This window comes from Heterocephalus glaber, unplaced genomic scaffold, assembly GCF_053883595.1.
Source record: "Heterocephalus glaber isolate CG9 unplaced genomic scaffold, H.glaber_assembly_v1.0 deba00001504, whole genome shotgun sequence".
NCBI lineage: Eukaryota > Metazoa > Chordata > Mammalia > Rodentia > Bathyergidae > Heterocephalus > Heterocephalus glaber.
This window is the reverse complement of record NW_028258324.1, coordinates 26,764,247-26,785,133: the sequence shown is the minus strand read 5'-3', so window position 1 is coordinate 26,785,133 and position 20,887 is coordinate 26,764,247. Positions and strand designations below refer to the sequence as shown.

The window sequence follows — 20,887 nt, the reverse complement described above, 5'->3', positions numbered from 1 at the left end:
AGACAATTATCTACCAAAGCAGAGCTTAAAGACAAAATTATTCAGAAGAAAAGGCTAATACATATTGGTAAGTGGAATAGTCCACTAAGAAAATATAACAATTCTAAATATATATATATGCATATATATATGCAGTATCCAATTTCATAAAACACTACTTCACAAAAGGAACACAGACTCCAATAGAGCAATAGTGGGTGTCTTCAATATTTCATTTCCACCAAGAGATATACTATCCAGACCCCCACACATACACCACAAACAACAACAACAACAAAGAAACACACTGTTAAATTATACCATAGGTCAAGGCGAGCTTAACAGACATCTATTGTACATTCTCTTCAACAACTACAGAATATACTTTTTTTGCAGCAGCAGCTCATGTAACATTCAACAAAATAGATATGATCACTGACTGTGTCAATTTGAGTAAGAGAAGCTCAACTAGATTGGCTCGGCAATTCCATACCTTAAGGTATAGAAGATTCACCCTAGGGAAACTTATCCTTTGAATGATATAAAAGAGAAATGAAGAAGGATAGATCTGCTTCTGTTTCTTTTGAGGAGCTCCAGTCTTTGTCTTCACCTTGGGATGTTATCTCCTGTCTTTCAGCAAAGACTCTTCAGCTTCAAGCACTGACCCTTCAGCCTTCCATCCCAGACCCCATGGGCCTCCTGATCCAGATTAACATGAGACACTGCAGTGAATTCCAGACCTCTGACTGTATCCTTCGGTCTCCGGTATGTAGACAGACCCTCTGCACTCTTTTACATCCAACTCTGTGGGTGGCCATTGTAAGCCAATCTTGTAAATTCTTATATATTTTTATACTGCATATTATATCTGTTTCTCTAATAAACACTGACTGATACAATAGATCATATTTTAGGCTATAAAGCAAGTCTTAACAAATACAAAAAAAAATTGAAATAATTTCTTGCATCTCAATGCAATGGAACTAGAAATGAACAGCAAGAGAAATGACAAACTATAAAAAACATGGATTTGAACAGTTCATTTTTTAATGATCTGTGGGTCACTGAAGAAATGAATGGGGAAATTAAAAAATTCCAAGAATCAAATGAAAATGAAAATAAAACATATCAGAATCTCTGTGATACAGCAAAGGCAGTTGCAAGAAAAAAGTTTATAGCTGTAAGTGCCTACATAAAAAAATCACAGAGGGCTCAAATAAATAACCCAATCATATCTCAAGGTTTTAGAAAAAAAGGAATAAGACAAGAAAAAAAAAAAGAATGGAAGGAAAAAAAATGGCAACAAGGCTTTTGTAGATAAAGAGGGGAGGGGAATGAAAAAAAAAGAAGCAAGATACATCATGTACAGTTAAAAATTCCCAATGATGAATGTTATCATCATGTATGTCTAAAATGTACCAGTAAAATAAAAAGTAAAACTAAAAAGAAAGAAAGAAAAATATAGGAATAAGCAAACCAAAATGAAACCCAATAGGAGTAAAGAAGTAATAGAGATCAGAGATGAAATTAATGAAATAGATACTAAAAGAACAAGGGCTCAATAGAGTTCTTTGAAAAGATAAGTAAGTTTGATGATCTTTTTGCCAAACTAACCAAAAGAAACTAGATTCAAATAAATATATTTAGAAATAATTGTTATGGCTTGTGCCTAGATGTCCCCACAAAGCCTCATGCACTCACTAGTGGGGCTTTTCAGAGGTGGCTGTGTTCTAAAGTGTGTGATGCAGGGATTAAATTGTGCAATGGTGGGATTAAGAGTGCCTAATTACTAAATTAGTCCACTGATTCGTTAAGCATAGTTCTGGGTGTGGATAATGGGAAGGCCTAACCTGGGTGTGGGTGGCACCACCCAAAACGTGGGTAGCCTGGAAAGGATAAAAAGGAGAGGCTTCTGCCTCACTGCTGCTGCTGCTTCTGCTACTTCCCTGCTTTGCTGCCTTCTGCCTACCCTGCTTTGCCAGGAACTGTATCTCCTCTGTGATGCCCCTCTGCCATGCCACCCTGCCTTGGAGCCAACTGACTATGGACTGAAACCTCTACAAACTAAGAACTAAATAAACCTTTCCTCCTTTAATTTTGGGTGTTGGGTATTTTGTCTTAGCAATGAGAAAAAGAACCAAGACAATAATAAAACATGTATTATAAAAGACACCACTGAAATACAGAGGATCATCAGGGGCTATTTTCAAAACCTTATTTCAATAAATTAGAGAATTCATACATAAATTTTAAGATACATATTGCATACCAAAGTTGAACCAGGAGGATATAAAAACAATAATAAGAAATGAAATTGAAGCAGTAAGAACAAGTCTTCCAACCAAAAAAAGCCAGGAACGTATGAATTCACTGATGAATTTTACCAGACCTTTAAGGAACGTCAACATGAAATAGGATAAATGCTTCCAAACTCATTCTTTAAGGACAATGTCACTCTGATACTAAAAGTAAGACGGATCCCACATAAAAAGAAAATGATATACCCACATCCTTGGGAAATACAGTTGCAAAAACTCCTTAATAAAATTCTTGCAAATCAAATTCAATAATACATTAAAAAGGTCAAACATTATGATCAAGTTGGTTTCATTACAGGGCTATAAGATGGTTCAATATATGCAAATCAAAGAATGTAACACATCACACTAACAGAATAGAGGACAAAAATCATACGACCATCTCAATTGATACAAAAGAAGCCTTTGAAAAAATTCAACATCCTTTCATGATAAAAGCTTAGGTATTGAAGACTTAGTTGACACAGACCTAGACCTTTATTGACACAATAAAGACTATACAACAAAACCATAGCAAACATAGTATTGAATGGGGAAAAATGGAAAGCATTTCTTCTACCATCAGGAACAAGACAAGGATGTCCACTCCCACCACTCCTATTCAATATAGTTCTTGAAATTTTAGTCAGGTAAATTAGGCAAAAGGAAGAAACAAAAGGGATATAAACAGAAAAAGAAGTCAAATTATCCTTATTTGCAGATATGATCCTACACTTAGAAAACCCACCAGATTCCATCAGAAGAGTTCTAGATCTTCAGCAAAGTAGCAAGATATAAAATTAACACTAAGAAATCACTAGCTTTTCAATACACCAATAATGAACTACTTGAGAAAGAAATCAGGGAACAATTCCAGTCAAAATAGCTTAAAAAAACAAAATACCTAGGAATCGAACTAATCAAGGAGGTTAAAGATTACAGAACACTGAAGAAAGAAACTGAAAAAGACACTAGAAGATAGCAAGTCTTCCTGTGTTCGTGGATCAGCAGAATACTGTTAAGACAGTTACATTACCAAAAGAAATCTGCAGGTTCAATGCAGTCTCCATCAAAATACCTATAATATTCTTTACAGAACTGGAAAAACAATCCTAAAATTCATATGGATGCACAAAAGCCCCAGATTAGCTAAAGCAATCCTGAACAAAATGAGCAATGATAAAGGTATAACAATTCCTGAGTTCCAAGCCATAGTAACAAAAATAGCATGGTACCGGTACAAAAACAGACATGTAATCCAATGGAATAAAACAGAGTACACAGAAACAAACCCACACAATTGTAGCTATCTGATTCTAGATAAAGGAGCAAAAAGCATACACAGGAGCAAAGACAGTCTCTAACAAATGGTGCTCAGAAAATTGGATATCCATATGTAGAATATTAAAATTAGATCTCTATCTCTAACCTTGTACAAAAATCAATTATGGATTGAAGATGTAGGTATACTCCCTGAAACTTTGAAACTGCTCTAAGAAGACAAAAGGGAAGCATTTGAAGTCACAGGCACAGGTAAAGACTTCCTTATTAGAACTCCAATAGCACAGGAGTCCTGTGATAGCAAGATCAACTAATGGGACTGAAATGATAGCAAGATCAGCTATTGGGACTACAACTTAAAAAGTGTGCACAGCAAGGGAAACAACTAACAGAGTGAAGAGAGAGCCTACAGAATTGGGGACAATCTTTCCCAGCTACTCTTCCAACAGATGCTTAATATCTAGAATACAGAAAGAACTGAAAAACTCCAAAAAATAGCCCAATCAACAAATGAGCAAATAAATTGAACAGACATTTCTCAAGAGAAGAACAAATGGCCAATACGTATATGAAAAAAAATGTTCAACATCTTTAACTATCAGGGAAATGCAAATCAAAACTACATTGAGATTCCATTTCACCCAAGTCAGAATGACTATCATCAAGAATACAAATAACAATAAATGCTAGCAAGGATATAGGAGAGGAAGAAGGAACCCTTCTATACTGCCGGTGGAGATAAAATTAGTATAACCATTATGGAATCGGTATGGACGTCCCTTAAAAAAAAAAAAGAACCACCATATGATCCAACTATACTACCAAAAACACTAGCCAAGAAAAGAAAAAAACCAGACAAATACTGTAAGCCTATGTCAAACTTATTTTTTATGCACCAAAAGACACAACAATGAAAAGGCATGTAAGGAATGGGAGAAAATAATTGCAAATAATATGTCTGATAGGGAGTTAATGTACAAAATATATAAGGGACTTGTATAACTTAAAAATAAAAAGTAGCCCAGGGTCAGTGTGGTAGCACATGCCTATAGTCCCAGTACTCAAGGGCTAATGAGGCAGGAGGATTGCCATGAGTTTGAGGCCAGCCTGGAATACATAGTGAGTTCAAGGGCAGCACAAACAATATAGCAAGACCCTGTCTCAAAAAACAAAACAGGGCCGGGGATTTAGCTCAGTGCTGCCGCCGCCTGCCTCACAAGCGCAAAGTTCTGAGTTCAAACCCCACTACCAAAAACAACAACAACAACAACAACAACAAAAACCCCAATTTGAAAATGGGAAAGTAGCTGGGGATTTAGTTCAGTAGTTCCGCTGCCTGCCTCGCAAGCGCAAGGTCCCAAGCTCTATCCCTGGTACCAAAAAATTAAAAATTTTAAAAAAATAAAAATGGGAAAGTGACTAGCATAGACTTCCTCAAAGAAAATATATAAATGGCCAATAAGCACCTCAAATATACTCATCATCATTGATCATTATGAAAAGCCAATCAAAATAACAATGAGATAGTTACTTCTGACCTATCAGGCTGGCTACTGTCAAAAGAACAGAAAATAACAATTGTTAATGAGAATATGGAGATGTTTGGAGTTCTTGAGCACTGTTGGTGGGACTATAAAGTGGTGAGCCCATTATGTAAAGCAGTAAGAAGGTTACTAAAAAAATTTTAAATACAATTATAATATGTTCCAGCAATTCTCCAACAAGATTCAAAGTGGGATCTCAAAGAGATATTTTCATTTCAGCTTTATTTATAATTGACAAGAGGTAACCCCAATGTCTACTGGCAAATGAATAGACAGATAAAATGTAGTATGTACATATAATGAACTATTATATAACTTTAGAAAATAAGGAAATGTTGTCACCTTGAGGGCATTATGCTGTGTAAAAAAAAACGTTGTACAATGACAAATACTATATGATTCCACTCATCTAAAATAGTTACAGTACTCAGATCACAGACACAGGAAGTGAAAACGTGGTTACCCAGGGTGGCAGGAGGAGAGAGAATAATCAATCTTTAGTTGGTATATAAACTTTAGTGTTATAAGATGATAAATTCTAGAAATCTGTTGCACAATAATGTGAATATATTTAACACTAATAAACTGTACACTTAAAAATCATTAAGATGGTGATTTAATGTGTTTTTAATCACAAAATATTAAGCAAAAAGGTGAAACAAAAACTATATAAAAACTTTTTCACAAAAAATAGAGGAAACTGTCAACAGAGCTCACTTCCATTATGTGTCAAAAGTTCTTTAAGGAGAAATGATGTGAGTTAAAAATCTGCATCTACATCAAGAAAAGAGCAACTCTGGAGAAATAATAAATTAAGGTAAGATTTTAAAATCTTTTATTTTTTCTTAACTGATCTTCTGCATTAAAAATAATAATTCAAGATAATAATAACAAGAATATACTCAATCATTTATACTTGCATATGTATATGCCTGAGTACAAGTGAAATAAATGACAACAATGATACAAGGGATGGGGGTAAGAATTAGGAATGTTTCGTTATTATTAGATACTTGTAATACCCATGAATCAATGCAGTGTTGTTTGAAAGTAGACTCAGATTAGCTGTAAATATATAGTACAAACTCAAGTAAACACTAAAGAAGTAATAAAAGCAACCCCCTAAAATATAAATGACATGAGAACAGAATCACAAAATGCTGAATTAAAACTGAAAAAGCATGCAATGGCAGAAAAAGAGTGGAGGACAAAAATAGGAACAGGGTGTCAAATATAAAATAGTAACAAATGTAATAGTATTATTAATGCAACTATATCAATAGTCTTTTCAAATGCCAATGCTCTAAAAACACAAATTAAATGACAGATTGTCAAAATGGATCAAAAAATAAGAACAAACTATTTGTTATCTAAAGAAAGTCTCTTTAAGGATAAAGACATATATAGATTAAAATTAAAGGGATCACAAAATATCATGCTAACATTAACACCCCCCCAAGTAACTATGTTAATTTCACACAGAACAGATTTTAGATTAAAAAAAAATCATCAGGGATAAAAAGAGGCATTACATAATGATGAAGGAAAGGGTCAATTCTCCAAGAAGATACAAAAATTTTCAATGTATATACACCTAATAACAAAATGCTGACATATATAAGGCAAAATGATAGAACTGAAAGGAGAAATAGACAAGTACATCATTATCACTGGAAATGTCAAGTGTCCCTCTATCTGAAATGGCTATATAGATCCAGGAAGCATAAAATCAGTAAGGACCTACATGAACTGAAGAGCACCATCAGTCAACTGAATATAACTGGGACATACTCTCTTTCATTGAACAAGAAGCAGAACATACATCTTCTCAAATTCATATGTAACAATCACAAAGAGAAACCACATTTTGGGGCATGAAGCCACCTGAACAAATTTAGAAGCACAGGAATTATACAATGTCAACTCTCAGGCCACAATGGAACTAAAGTAGAAACAATGAAGAAGGATAGTTGGAAAATCCTAAAACACTTGAAAATTTAAAAATATACTTCTGGGTGGGGCGGCGGGGGGGCCTACACTTCTCAATAGCAAATGAGTGAAAGAAAAAAATCTTGAGAAATTTTTAAATCTTTTGAGCTGCATGAAAATGAAAATACAGCATATCAAAATTTGCTAAATACAATGAAAGTAGTGCTTAGAGGGAAATTTAAAAGCATTGAATATATATAAATTCATATATATGATTTAATATGAATCATACGAATATATATTGTTGGGAGCAATTCTACATAATTTTGGGGGAAAATCATTTGATTAGGCCTAGTTCTCCTGTCTACAGGCCAGCTATAGCATTTCGAGACATAACTCCATTTTGGCCTCTGGTCACAGCTAAAACCTCAATGGTCCAGCAATGTGATGCTCCAGGACAAGATTACACCAGCCAAAAATATCCTAGGAGGAATAAAATCTTCATCTGCATAGTTCCTCATTGTTCTAGGATTTTTGCCACCACTGCCACAGCTGCCCTCTGGGTGACCTTTTACATTTGTTACTCTCCGGATGTACTGAACTCTCTGCCCTGAGCCATCTGTTACATTTGCTTCTCCTGATGTACTGAATAAAGGTACCGCAAGCAGCATTGATAAGGCCCAGAGCTCAGCTTCTTCTCTAAGTCTCATTTTTTCTATCTTTTCTGTCTAATAAATTAATTCGCTGTGCTGTCATGGCTTTCAGGAGACTAGGACTTACTGCAGAGGTTCTAGTAACATCCCCTTTCCCTGTTTCCTACAATATATGATTTAAAGTTACCAAGCATGATGGCACAAGCCTATAATCCCAGCACTCTGGAAGGCTGAGGGAGGAGGATAGCAAGTTCAAGCCCAGGATGGGCAACTTTGTGACTCAGAAAGATCCAGTCCCAAAATAATAAAAGGACTGAGGATGTAGTTGAATGGTACAACATCGCTGGTTTGGAGGGAAGGAAGGAGGGAAGGAAGGAAGGGAGGAAGGAAGGAAGGTGGGTCAAAATCAATAATCAAATTTTCAACTTCAAGAAAGTAGAGAAAAAAAGAAAATTAAATCCAAAGTAAGCAAAAGAAGATAATGAAAATTAGAATAGAAAATGCAAGTATAAACAGGAATAAAGATAATCAATAAGCCCAAAAGCTGATTCTTTAAAATATCAATCAATAAATAAGCCTCTAGCCAGATTAAGAAAGAGAAGATACAAGTTACGAATATCAAAAATGAAAAAGGGACCACATCATTACTGATCCTATGGACATTGAAAGGATAATAAAGGAATATAATGGTACCTTGGTTCATGAATGCTTTTATTTGTGAACAATCTGGTTTGCAAACAAAAGCGTTTGGCAAAATTGTTTGTGTTTGAAAATTCTACATCAGGTGACAAACATACCACAGCCATCTTTCCCACACATACATAAACATGGCCATCTTTTCAAAAAATCATAGAACAAATTAAGTTTGTGAACCGAGGTACCATGGTATTGTGAACAACTTCATTTTTATAAGTTTGATATCACAGATTAAACAGACCAATCCTAGAAAGATACAATTTTCCAAAAGAACTTGAATCAATAATTAATAACCATGTAAAAGAGAAACATTAGCTCCAGGTGCAGTCTCTAAAGGAGGAAATGATTCTCTAATATCTCTTCCAGAGAATAGGAGGAAAGGGAATAATACTTCCATAATTCATTTATCAGACCAATATTACCCTAATCCCATAACAAGGTGAAGATATTACAAGAAAAGAAAAATATTAATATCTCTATATTAATTATTTCACATTACTGGGACAAAATGCCTAACACCCATAACTTAAAGTAAGAGAAGTTTATTTCAGCTCACAGTTTCAGGGGGTTCAATCCGTGGCTGGCTGGCTCCATGTGGCAGACCATGGTGATCAAAGTCAGAGAAAACTGTAATATGGAGCAAGCATTTTCCCCTCATAATTGCCTATAATGTATTCGGAGGTGGACTGACGCCTACATGACTTACAGGAGCACATCAGATGGCACCACAGGCAAGTACAGCTTCTGCACCAACGGTTGCCATGAAGATCTAAGTCCTGTTCTGTGAAGCTGCATGGATCCTAGTGAGATAACACTGTAGTCGAGGACCACATGGCTCCAATTCAAATTCCATCCCCAGAGCTGCCCATCTCTTGTTTTTGGTAACTTACTAGATAACTATAACTGACCTTTGGTCAGTTCTGCTCCTTCTGCAAGTATGCCCAATCTTCCTTTCTACAAACTTTGCCTATGTCAGCTGATATTACCAGATGCCATATAAGTCCCTCTATCCTATTCTTACCCATACCTGTATAATCAATAAGTACTGATGGATCTGGTTGCTTGTGGTCTTTGCCACGTTTGGCCTCATTGCCACAGGTTCAGTAGGGCCCATCCCAGTTCCCCACTATCTGTTTAAGTCTTGTTTCTGTGTCTTTCTTTTATCTTGTGTTGTATTGCCTTGCAGGTGATCTAGACTCTTGGCCAGGGCCTCAATAGCTCCATGGTAGAAATGACATGGTGGAATAGCACAGTGCTGGAATTTGCTTACCCCGTGGCAGTTAGGAAGCAGAGAGCAAGAGAAGGAACTGGGGACAGTAATACACCCTTCCAGGCCATGCCCCCAATGACCTACATCCTCTAACCAGGCCCAACCTCTAAATAGCACAGTCAGCTATGAATTTATCTACAGATAAGTACAGTGCCCCAAGATCCAATCACCTTCCACAAGTCCTACTTGTGAGCATACAAGGCCTTTGGAGGACATTCTTGATCAAAGCCATAAATTCCACCCCTTGGGCCATAAAAAGACTTATGCACATCTCTTTATGCAAAATGCATTCAGTCAATCTCTAAAAGTTGCAAAAGTCTTAACAATTTCAGCATTTGCTGAAAAGTCCAAGTCCAAAGTCTCCTCTGAGACTCAAGGTAAACTCTTAGCTGTGAGCCCCTATAAAAATTACAAAGAAAGTTAAACACTTCCAGCATGCACTGGTACAAGGTAAACATTCCCATTCCAAAAGGGAAGAAAATGGGGGTACAAAGAAACTGGACCAAAGGGATTTAGCTCAGTGGTGCTGCTGCCTGCCTCACAAGCACAAGGTCCTGAGTTCAATCCCTGGTACCAAAAAAAAAAAAAAAGAAAGAAAGACAGAAACTGGGCCAAAGCAAGAACAAACTCCAGCAGGACAAACAATACATCCTTTAGCTCCCTCTCCAAGATCTAAGGCAGGTTGTGGTGAAAGTGAGCTGTAAAGGGCTTGGGCAGGCTTGGCCCATGGGCTTGCTATTGTATCCCAGATGGCTTCTCTCTTTTGGTCTGGCTCCCCTTGCTGCCTATGACTTTTCTTAGCAGATGTTCTATGTTCCTGGCACCTTCAACTTCCTGAGGGCTCCATCACGTTTTCAACTTTACTCTCAGAGTTTCATATATCATCCTCTCATGTGTACTATGCCTGGCCTACCAGGTCTTCTTTTGATACCTGGGTGGAATCCTCTATGACCCTGTAACTCTTGCATTCTGCATACCTATAAAACCTGCACCAATGGTTGATGACATCAAGGTCGGCCACCAGCTTGACAGTAGGCAGGGACCATGGTCTATGGCTGCAGTAGCCTCTGAGTTCTTGGATGGCTGATTATGGTGAAATGAATCCCAGAGAACCAATTTCTCAGTCAGTTCTTCTACAGCAGGGGGTCTAAGGATTCTCTTCAAATACAAGATTTATACTTTTGCATCTTTAAAGCTATGATGGATAAGGTCTTGCTGACTCCTAAAATGCCTTCAGACCATTTTTCCTACTGTCATAATGCAAATCGTGTGGCTTCTTTTCATTGCAAATCTTTTCATCAGCCATGTTTTTCTATTCCCCAATTTTGCAAGTGCTTCCTTTCTGGTGAGACAGCAAACTTTTAAAATCATTCAGTTCTTTTCCTTTCTCCTGATTTTTACCATACATTTGGCTAAAAGCAGCCAGCAGTACTCATGCCACAGCCTAAACATTGGGCTACCTTGAAATTGCTTCCACCAGATTAATTAGTCCACTGCCCTTAATATCAGTCTCCTGCAAAGTCTCATGACATGGGCAAAATGTAAACAATTCTCAGGTCTTATTTTACTCATCTTTCAGGAGAACTGATGCAGGTTTTCACTCTTTATTCCTTGATACATCTTTATTGCTTAGTTTATTGCTTAGTGTGGTAAACCATACTCCTTAGGATTTTCTCCTATCTAGTTATTTCTGCTCAGTCCCTATTGCTGCCACTTGATTTCTCTCTTTCTACTTAATACTGATAATACCCAAGGGTATTTTTGGTATTCTTCTATCTATATTCATGCCCTTGGTGATCTTACTCAGTCTCATAATTGAAATACATATTTATGCCAATACTTCTTATTTCAGACACCCCTCTTAAATTTCCAGGTTCACTTATAATATCTAGTAGACATACAAAATTCCAAGGTTCAAAACCAATCTCATATTATCCCTCCAAGCTTTCTCTACCACAATTACCTGTTATTTCTGGTTAAGGTCCTTTCTTAAGCAGAAGGTCCATCCTTCCTATTGTTCAGATCAAAAAATATGAAATCATCTTTGCTTCCTCTCCATACATTTGGTCCATCAATAAATTCAGTGTACTGCATCCTCCAGATGTAGGTAGAATTTCAAGATTTCTTCACTTCCCTCAGCACTACTACTCTGACCCAAACCAAATTTATACCACATTTGGATTACTACAATAACTTTCTCTCTGGTCTCTCTGCTTGTATCTTTAACCCCCTATAACCTATTCTAAATGCAGCAATAGAAAGATTCTTTTGATGGTTAATTTAGATGCTATCTCTCCTGTTCAAAATCCTATAATGAAAACTCATCTAACTCAAAGGAAAAGCCAACTTTACTTATACTTTTTAATCCAATGCAATCTCAACATCATTTAAAACATTTTTTTTCTGTGTTTAAGAAATTTGAAAACAAACACACACTAAATAAAGCATCAGAAACTGATTCCTAAACCAGGCATGGTGGCATACACTTGTAACCTCACCACTCAAGATGCTGAGGCAGGAGGACTGCCATGCATTTGAGGCCAGCCAGGGTTACATACTGAGTTCAAGGCCTGCCTGGACTGCATAGCGACATCATGTCTCAAAAAAAAGAAACTGATTCCTACAGTTCATCTTCCTATTAGTTCTGATCTGTGAGTAAATTTTAACAAGTTGCACTATAAAATAACAGCACAATACAGTTTTATACGTCTTTGTCTATTTGTTTACCATGATATTCTTTCCCCAATCCCTATACTCTTTCTCTGCTGAATTAGAAAACCAAACATTTTTACTGGTATAAGAAAATTACAAGCTGGGTGTGGTAGCCCATACCTGTAGTCCCAGCACTCAAGAGGCTGAGGCAGGAAGATCACCATGAGTTTGAAGCCAGCCTGGGCTACACAGTGAGTTCAAGGCCAGCCTGAACTACATAGCAAGACCATGTCTGAAAAAAAACTAAAAAAGAAATTACAAAGTCTGGGAAGTACTACCTAGAAGGATTTGATAAGCATGTACCTATATTAAAAGCTCAGTAAGCACGGAGAAAGGAATTTATATTGGCTATAGTATTAGACCCACATTCCTCAATATCAATACTGGCTATGACACTAAACTTCTAAGACTCTCTAATCCTCTATTTCCTATAACAATAGTGGCCATTTCATAAAAGTATGAAAATTAAATGAGATGACACCTATACCACACAGACCCATAATAGCTACCTATGATTTTAGTTAATGCAATAAAATGTAATAGTACATGGTGCAAGACAGAATAGGAAAAATGTCAGTAGGAGCAGACTACCCTCGTGTAGAGAAGTATTTATCTTACCTTATTTAAAACTTTTTATTTCAGTGATAATAGAAAGCTTTTTGTTATTTGCATTGCTGCTTTTAAATTTGCTGCAGACTATGCACCTTTTTCCTGCCTTATCAAGGCTACAGCAAAAGGCCATTTCCCATGGACATTCATTCATATTAACTGACTTATTAGGCATAGTGTATGACAGGAACTCAGAAGACAGTATTAGAGTATGATCATCATGTAGTATGAAATAAACTAACCGTGATTATTTGGAAAACAAAAATATTTACTTACCTTTCTTAAATTTATGTACTGGGAGTTTCTTAAGTTGATCTTTACCAAGTCTATTTCTTCTAGCTCTGTGTCTGTCCTGGACAAATTTTGTGATCTAAAAATAAAAGAGAAAAAAAGGTATTAGATATTGAACATGTAAATAAAAAAGAGCTATTATCAAATATCTTAAGTTTCTAGATCGCTGCTGTAAACCAATTTAATTTAAATCCTAATCACAATTAGGTTATTAAAGCATTAAATTAAAAGTGATTAGTTAACAGATATTATCCTTTGAATTTTTAATTCAATGACGTTGATTACCTATAATTTACTGATAGAAGACATTATAAATTTCATATAACTGTTTGTAAAATAAAAATAGTAGGTTACGGTTGCCAAGACTCCAATGGGACAAAGAGAACAGGAAGTTGAGATTTAAGTTAAAAACTAATAAAATTTTCAAACACACATAATATTTATTGTGCTTTCAGTTTTAGCAGCATAACAGACAGAGCTAAGGCAAAATACTTCTACTATAAATATTCAAATAAATGTCAAATAAAATATAAAAAACACTTTAAAGTATAAATTGCCAGGCTTGAAAGAATGAAAGGGAAAAGTCCAAAGCACCTGAACCAAATACCAAAAATATCATCCATAAAAGAAAAAAATTAACAAAGTTGATTATGTCATAGTTAAGAACTATCTCACACTCTCAGAGGCTTTGGCAAGAGGATTTCAAGTTCAAGCCTAACCTGAGAAACTTAGTAGAAAGAACCTGCCTCAAAAAAGAAGGCAGGAGGTAGGATGTAGCTTAGTATTAATGTCCTAGGTTCAAAGTCCAGTACTGAATTGAAAAAAAAAAAAAAAAAAGGTAAGAACTTCTATCCTCACAAGATACTATTATGAAAAATATATGAAAATAAAAACACAACTAAGAATACCTTATTTTGAAAAAGACATTGTTAAAAGACAAGCCACAGGGCCGGGGATTTAGCTCAATGGTTCCAGCACTTGCCTGGCAAGCGCAAGGTCCTGAGTTCGATCCACAGTACCAAAAAAAAAAAAAAAAAGACAAGCCATAAATTCAGAGAAAATATTGCCAAATTGCATAGCTCATAAGGGATCCAGAATGAAGAATGCTCAGAACTCAATTTAAAAAAAAAGCAATCCTATTAAAAAAAAACTGAACAGGTAACTTCACCACAGCAGACATAAAAATAGCAAATAAGCACATAAAGAGATGCTCAACATCATTAGTGAAGAGGAAAACACAAATTGAAATAATAATTACATACTACATACCTATTAGAATAATTATATTTAAAAGACTGACTATACCAAGTGTGAACATGGAAATGGAGGAACTGGAACTTCCATGCACTACTAAGGTAATACTGTAAAACTGGTACAACCACTTTGAAAATCACTTTGGCAGTTTATTACACAATTTAAAATACATCATTTGGCACATCCCACTCCTAGATATACTTATCCAGCTCAAAAAAACCACAAATGTCCATCAACAGGTTAATGGACAAACTATGATATAATCATACAGTGGAATACAATTCAGGAATAAAAGGATTGAATAATCAATATACTCAATGATTTATATGAATTTCAATTCTGCTAAGAAGTCAGACACAAAAGAGTGCATACTTTACAATTCTACTTATAAAAAGCTGTAGAAAATGCAAGCTAATCTACAATGAACAAAATCAGATTTGTAACTGGGGATGGGGGAAAGAGGGACATAGAAGAGAAATTGGAAAGACAAAAGGGGAGGGATTACTAAGGAACATAAGGAAACATTTGGAGGTGATGGACATTAAATTATGTTTACTATGGTAGGAAGTTTCATCAGTATGTGTGTGTATATATATATACATGTCAAAACTTCTATTGTACAATTTAAATATGTATAGTTTATATGTCAATCATATCTCAATAATAGATTTTTAGAAGCTTAACAGTAACCATTAAAGAATAGCAATATAACATAAGCATAAATATAAGAAAAAGAAAGTAAAAGTTAGTACAAATTTCACAGAAGACAAAAACAATCAATAAAATGCAAATAATATAAATTAACCCAAATATATGTTACAATTAATGTAAACTGATTAAGCTCACCAGTGTATTACAAGAGTGTATCATATTTTAAAAAGAAAAAATCCAATTTTATGCTACTTAAAAAGATTAAAACTGACACATTAAGGCCAAGATAAAGTAAAAAATAGAGATGGATAAAGATATAGCATAAACATATTAAGCACAAGAAAATCTGGTGTATCAAATAAAACAGAATTTAAAGCAAAAATTAGGAGACAGCTGTGATAATGACAACAAAGACAGAGATTGGAAGAATTAATATTGTTAAAATGTCCATACTACTCAAAGAAACTTACAGGTTCAATGCAGTCCCTACCTATCACTACCAATGGCATTCTTCACAGAACTAGAAAAAACAATTCTAAGACTTATACGGAACCTTAAAACCACTTAAATAGTTAAAACCATTTGGAGCAAAACTAACAAAGTAAGACACATTATTTGACTTCAAAAATGAAACAAAAGCTGTTTGCAATCAAAATAGCATGGTATTTGGCCTAAAAATAGACATTGGACCACCTAAACAGAATAAAGAACCTAGAAGTAAATCCAGGCATATACAACCATTTTTCAACAGTGTTGCTAAGAACATGCACTGGAGAAAGGGTAGTCTTTTCAACAGATGGAGTTGGGAAAATTGGGGAACTATATGCATAAAAATAAAGCTGAACCGCATCTCTCACCAGTTCCTGCAATGATTTTTTTTTTTTTTTTTTTGGTACCAGGGATTGAACTCGGGATCTTGTGCTTGCAAGGCAGGCGCCGGAACCACTGAGCTAAATCCCCAGCCCCCTGCAATGATTTCAATGAATGAATTTTTTATACCTTTGAACTGTCTTCTAATTTTTCATTCATTCCTATAATTTTGATATTGCTTTTTGTGTCATCTAGTAACTGTTGGATCTAGCTTGCATGTTTTTTTCTCATTCTTAGAGTATCATTGAGTTTATAATCTACTACATCCACCTGGTCTTCAATTTATGACATACTGTCTTCATACTGGTCAAATCTGCTAGCCATGCTTTCTATTGAATTTTTCATATCTTCCATTTCTGCTTGCTTTGTTTTCATAAGCTCTAGTTTACTGTTTCTTTTTTAAGCTCATCAAACATTTTATTAGTAAAATCTTTTATCTGTTTAATGAAATTCCCTTTAATCTCACTAAATACCTGGTGAAATTTCTTATGTGTTTCTTCTTTAAGCTCTTCAAACACTTTGACGATTTGGTTTTTTAGTTCTTTATCTGTAAATTCCTCTACTTCACTGTCTGTGGGATTAGCTTTTGAGGAGCTGAGGGTTTTTGGAGGCATCTTGTTGCTATGGTTTCTCATATGTCTATTGTTTTTGTGCTGCATGTTGAAGATCAGTTAAGTTACAGAAACTCTGTCTCTACTATATAAATCTCTCTAGTTAGAAGACTGGGAAAACTGGTTATCCACCTGCAGAAGATTGAATCTAGACCCATACATCTTACCCTAAACTATAATAAAATCAAAATAGATCAAAGACCTAGATATTAAAACAGAAGTACTGAATCTGCTGGAATACAAAATAGGCAAAACTCCTGAAGACACAGGCATAAGCAAGGACCTTCTGAATAGAACCCCAATTGTACAAGAAATAACACCAAGAATCAACAAATGGGATTACATCAAGTTAAAAAGCTTCTACACAGCAAAGAAAATCAACAGAATGAAAATACAACCTACAGAATGGGGAAAAAAATTGCCAGCTGTTCCTCCAACAGATGACTAGAACCTATAATATATAAAGAGCTCACAAAAATTAGATCTCCAAAAATAAAAGACCCAATCAAAAACTGGTCAAGTAAAATGAATAGACATTTCTTAGAAGTACAAACAGCCAATAAGTACATGAAAAAATGTTCAGCATCTTTGACCATTAGAGAAATGCTAATTAAAACAACACTGAGTTTTCATCTTACTCCATAAAGAATGGCCACCATCAAGAAATCAAATAATAATACATGTTGTCAAGGCTGTGGAGAAAAAGGAACCCTTCTACATTGTTGGTGGGAATGTAAACTAGTACAACCATTATGGAAATCCGTTGGAGATTCCTCAAAAAACTAAGAGTAGTAATTCCACTGGATCCAGCAATACCTATACTAGGTATCTTCTCAAAAGAGCTAAAGATATCATATTATAACAATACACACATACCCATGTTTATAGCAGTACAACTCATAATAGCTAAATCTTGGAAATGACCATATGCCCATCAAAAGATGAATGGATAAAGAAAATATGGTATTTATACACAATGGAGTACTACTCATTCACACAGGAAGATAAACTTGAAGGGGAATGGGGAAAAAATAAGAACCAAGATACATCATGTAAAGGTACAAGCTCCCAATGATGATGTAACTGTACTGTATACCTAAAATGTACCAATAAACTTAATGGAAAAAAAAATTGAAAAATGAAAGAAAGGCTAAGGTCTAGCTCAGTGCAAAGGCCCTGGGCTCAATCCCTGGTACCACACAAAATAAATAATACATTGGAAACAGAAAAAAAAAAAAAGACAACGGTACTTCAAAAACAAATTTATTGTCATATTTACAGGCAGTCAGTAAATAATCAGCAATTAGGGTCTTGGGATAAACTATCTCTGCGGAATTGTATTTATCCCTAAACATATTAAGGTGTATGCATTAAATATGTACAGTTTTTATGTCAATCATATCTTCTCAATAAAGAAGCTTAACTGATCAGTAAAAAAAAAAAAGAAAAAAAGAAAGATAAACTTAAGTCATTTGTAGGAAAATTGATGCACCTTGAGACCAGAATGCTAAGTGAAATAAATGACACATTACGTGATTTCTCTTACGTGAGAAACTCAAAGTATAAATAGTGTGAAGAGTAAAATTAAATATGATAAGAAACAGGGTGCTAGAAGGGAAAAGGATCTAGAGATTGAAGGAGAGGAGACAGAAGGGAGAGGATGGGTAAGTAAAATGAATATGCCATGTGTACAAGTACCCGTTCCCTACAGTGAATGTATTTAGTACGTATTGCAAACATGTACTAATAAAAAATAAATAAATGTTAAATCAAATAACTTAAAAAGCAATATTCCTTTTTTAAAAAATCTAGTTATTGCAGAATTTTAGGCTCTTCATTAATTATTTTGAATTGCAAGGTTTTGTATCAATTAAACAAATGCAAATGCCCTGAACATTACTTACTTAGAATTAATAAATTCCTGTGAAATTTTTTAAATGAAACAAATAGACAAAAACAAACACAAAATTGCCACCAATAGTATACTTCCTCAAAATGCTACACCATGTGTATCATTAGTCAAGAGTTCAGTGGGGTTTTTTTAAAACAGTTCTTTTGTTGTCTTTTGAGGTAATAAATACATAAAACTTAAGTATACAATTTGATGGATTCAGACAAATGGCATACATTTGTACAACTCCAAACTCTACCATGATACAGAACATGAGTGTCACCCCCAAAAGTTCTCTCATCCCCTCCTAGAAAAATCCCTCACCTCCTCCCAGCTCCACAGAGGCAATTATTGTTCGAATTTATTTTCTACTCTATCATTTTTGCTTTTTCCAGAACTTCATATAAATGGACTCATACAATATGTACTCTTTCCTATAAGGCTTCTCTCACCCAATACATTGATTTTTAGATCTAGCCATGCTTTTTTCTTCCAACTATAAAAGTTAATTTACTTACCATAAAAATGACTATTAGGATGAGACAGATGCCCACTATAATGAGGAAGGGGATTAGATAGTATTCCAGAGGAAGATTAAATTCTGGAACTAAGATAATGTGGCCCCTAGAAGAGAACAAAAATTAGTAACTGAGAACCAGTAAGAGTGGTCCAATTATGATATTCACTAAATACAAAAATAATTTTTTAAAAAAGATATGCAAACATTATACACTATATATATCTCAGTTTCTAATATGTACCTTCTAATAATTTAAGATATGTTCTTTATATCAAGTTTATTTCAAAATAACTTGCAAATATAATTAAAAGATATTCTTCAAAGTGGTAAAGAAGACCAAATATTACTATGTCTATCTTAGAGGTTATTTACTGAATCACATAATCTAGGAAAAATTATATTGTATATGCAACATTAGCATAAAACAATGGTAATACCATGGTAGCATGTCAACAAGAACCCCCACCTCAACCAAATTATTGTTTATCTCTTCCTTCTAGAGAAAAACTCTAGAGCCATTACTGATAAAAAAAAAATCCTTTTTTCCTATGTGTTTTACATGTACTTGATGTACCAATAAACAATAGCCTCTTATTCTGCATTCATCTATGAGATGGGGAATTAAAAACTGGTCAAGGAATTCACGAGAGTTGTTTTTTTCTCTATTCTCTAGGCTCTCTACTGCTTCCCTGAAATAAACTACAGGAATATGTACATTGTGAAGGTGGGAAGGAATGCCTTATTCCATTTGTTACTAACCATTCATTAGTAATTGTAACGTTATTATTACAAAAATTGATGGAAATCTATAAAATAAAAACTGCGCTATCAAAATAAGTAAACTGTGCTGCATGGTCAAATTTTACATGGTATTAAATTTTATTTTCATAATCTCTATAATCTAAGGGAGAATCTGTAAAATGTTCAGTAATATGACTGATCTATTAAGCCTACTGTTCTACAAGACTAGTAAGATATCAGCAACCCTATTATATCCGCTGGTGGTGATTTTTTTAACATAGTAAAGCCAGGTATTTCATAATACAAAGATTCAAGGTAAAATAATAATTTTGAGGGTAAAGCAAAATAGAATCATATGACTCCTCCCATCATAGAGGTGCTTACAATCCCACAGTACTTAAGAAACACAAAAGTAAATTATTTCTATTCCCAACTGTTTTTTGGGCGGCGGCGGCGGCGGGGGCGGGGGCTACCGGAGATTGAACTCGGGATCTTGCACGATTGCGAGGCAGGTGGTGGCACTACTGTGCTATATCCCTGGCCCTTCCCAAGCTGTTTTTAAATGTTCATGCTATTATTTGTTAATCTTAATCCAAGGAGCTCTATTAATCTTCATCAAAAGTACCCGGGCTGGGGATTTAGCTCAGCTGTGTCGTTGCCTGCCTTGCAAGCATAAGGTCCCAAGCTCAATCCCTGGTACCAAAAAAACCCCCAAAAAACCGCAAGATAATACCAGCAACTTCTCTCCAGTAATTTAAATATTTTCCCCAAACTGACAGGACTGCTTGAATATAAATGATCCTTTTACATCAGTGGCTTTCTAGCAGAATGATAGATAATAAAGGATTTCACAAGCAGTTTTTACAGTTTTGTTTAAAATACTAAAGTGACTGATACATCATCAATGTACAAAAGGTAAAGTAGCAGCGGGCCTGGGCTTATCTATTTGATACTGTCTCATCCAGCAAGAGGCCAGCTCTGTAAATATGTCCCAGTTCCTAGCACAAACTCTCTGAAACCACTGTTAAATCACCCTTCTAAAGTATAAAGGCCATTCTATGAGATGCTAATTCTCTGAAAATTCCCTA

The 20,887-nt window shown here is 35.0% G+C and overlaps 1 protein-coding gene across 7 annotated transcripts in view; it reads right to left on the bottom strand.

Moving 5' to 3' along the window:
- Rnf13 (ring finger protein 13) overlaps positions 1 to 20,887 on the bottom strand; it is a 151,892-nt gene that overhangs the window by 20,068 nt on the left and 110,937 nt on the right. For all 7 annotated transcript variants that reach the window (XM_021253014.2, XM_004834440.3, XM_087186333.1 and 4 more), the window contains 2 exons: positions 19,057 to 19,162; positions 13,247 to 13,340 (listed from right to left, as the gene is read on the bottom strand). In XM_021253014.2, the coding sequence (XP_021108673.1) occupies positions 13,247 to 13,340; positions 19,057 to 19,162 (200 nt within the window). The remainder of the gene's footprint in view (positions 1 to 13,246; positions 13,341 to 19,056; positions 19,163 to 20,887) is intronic.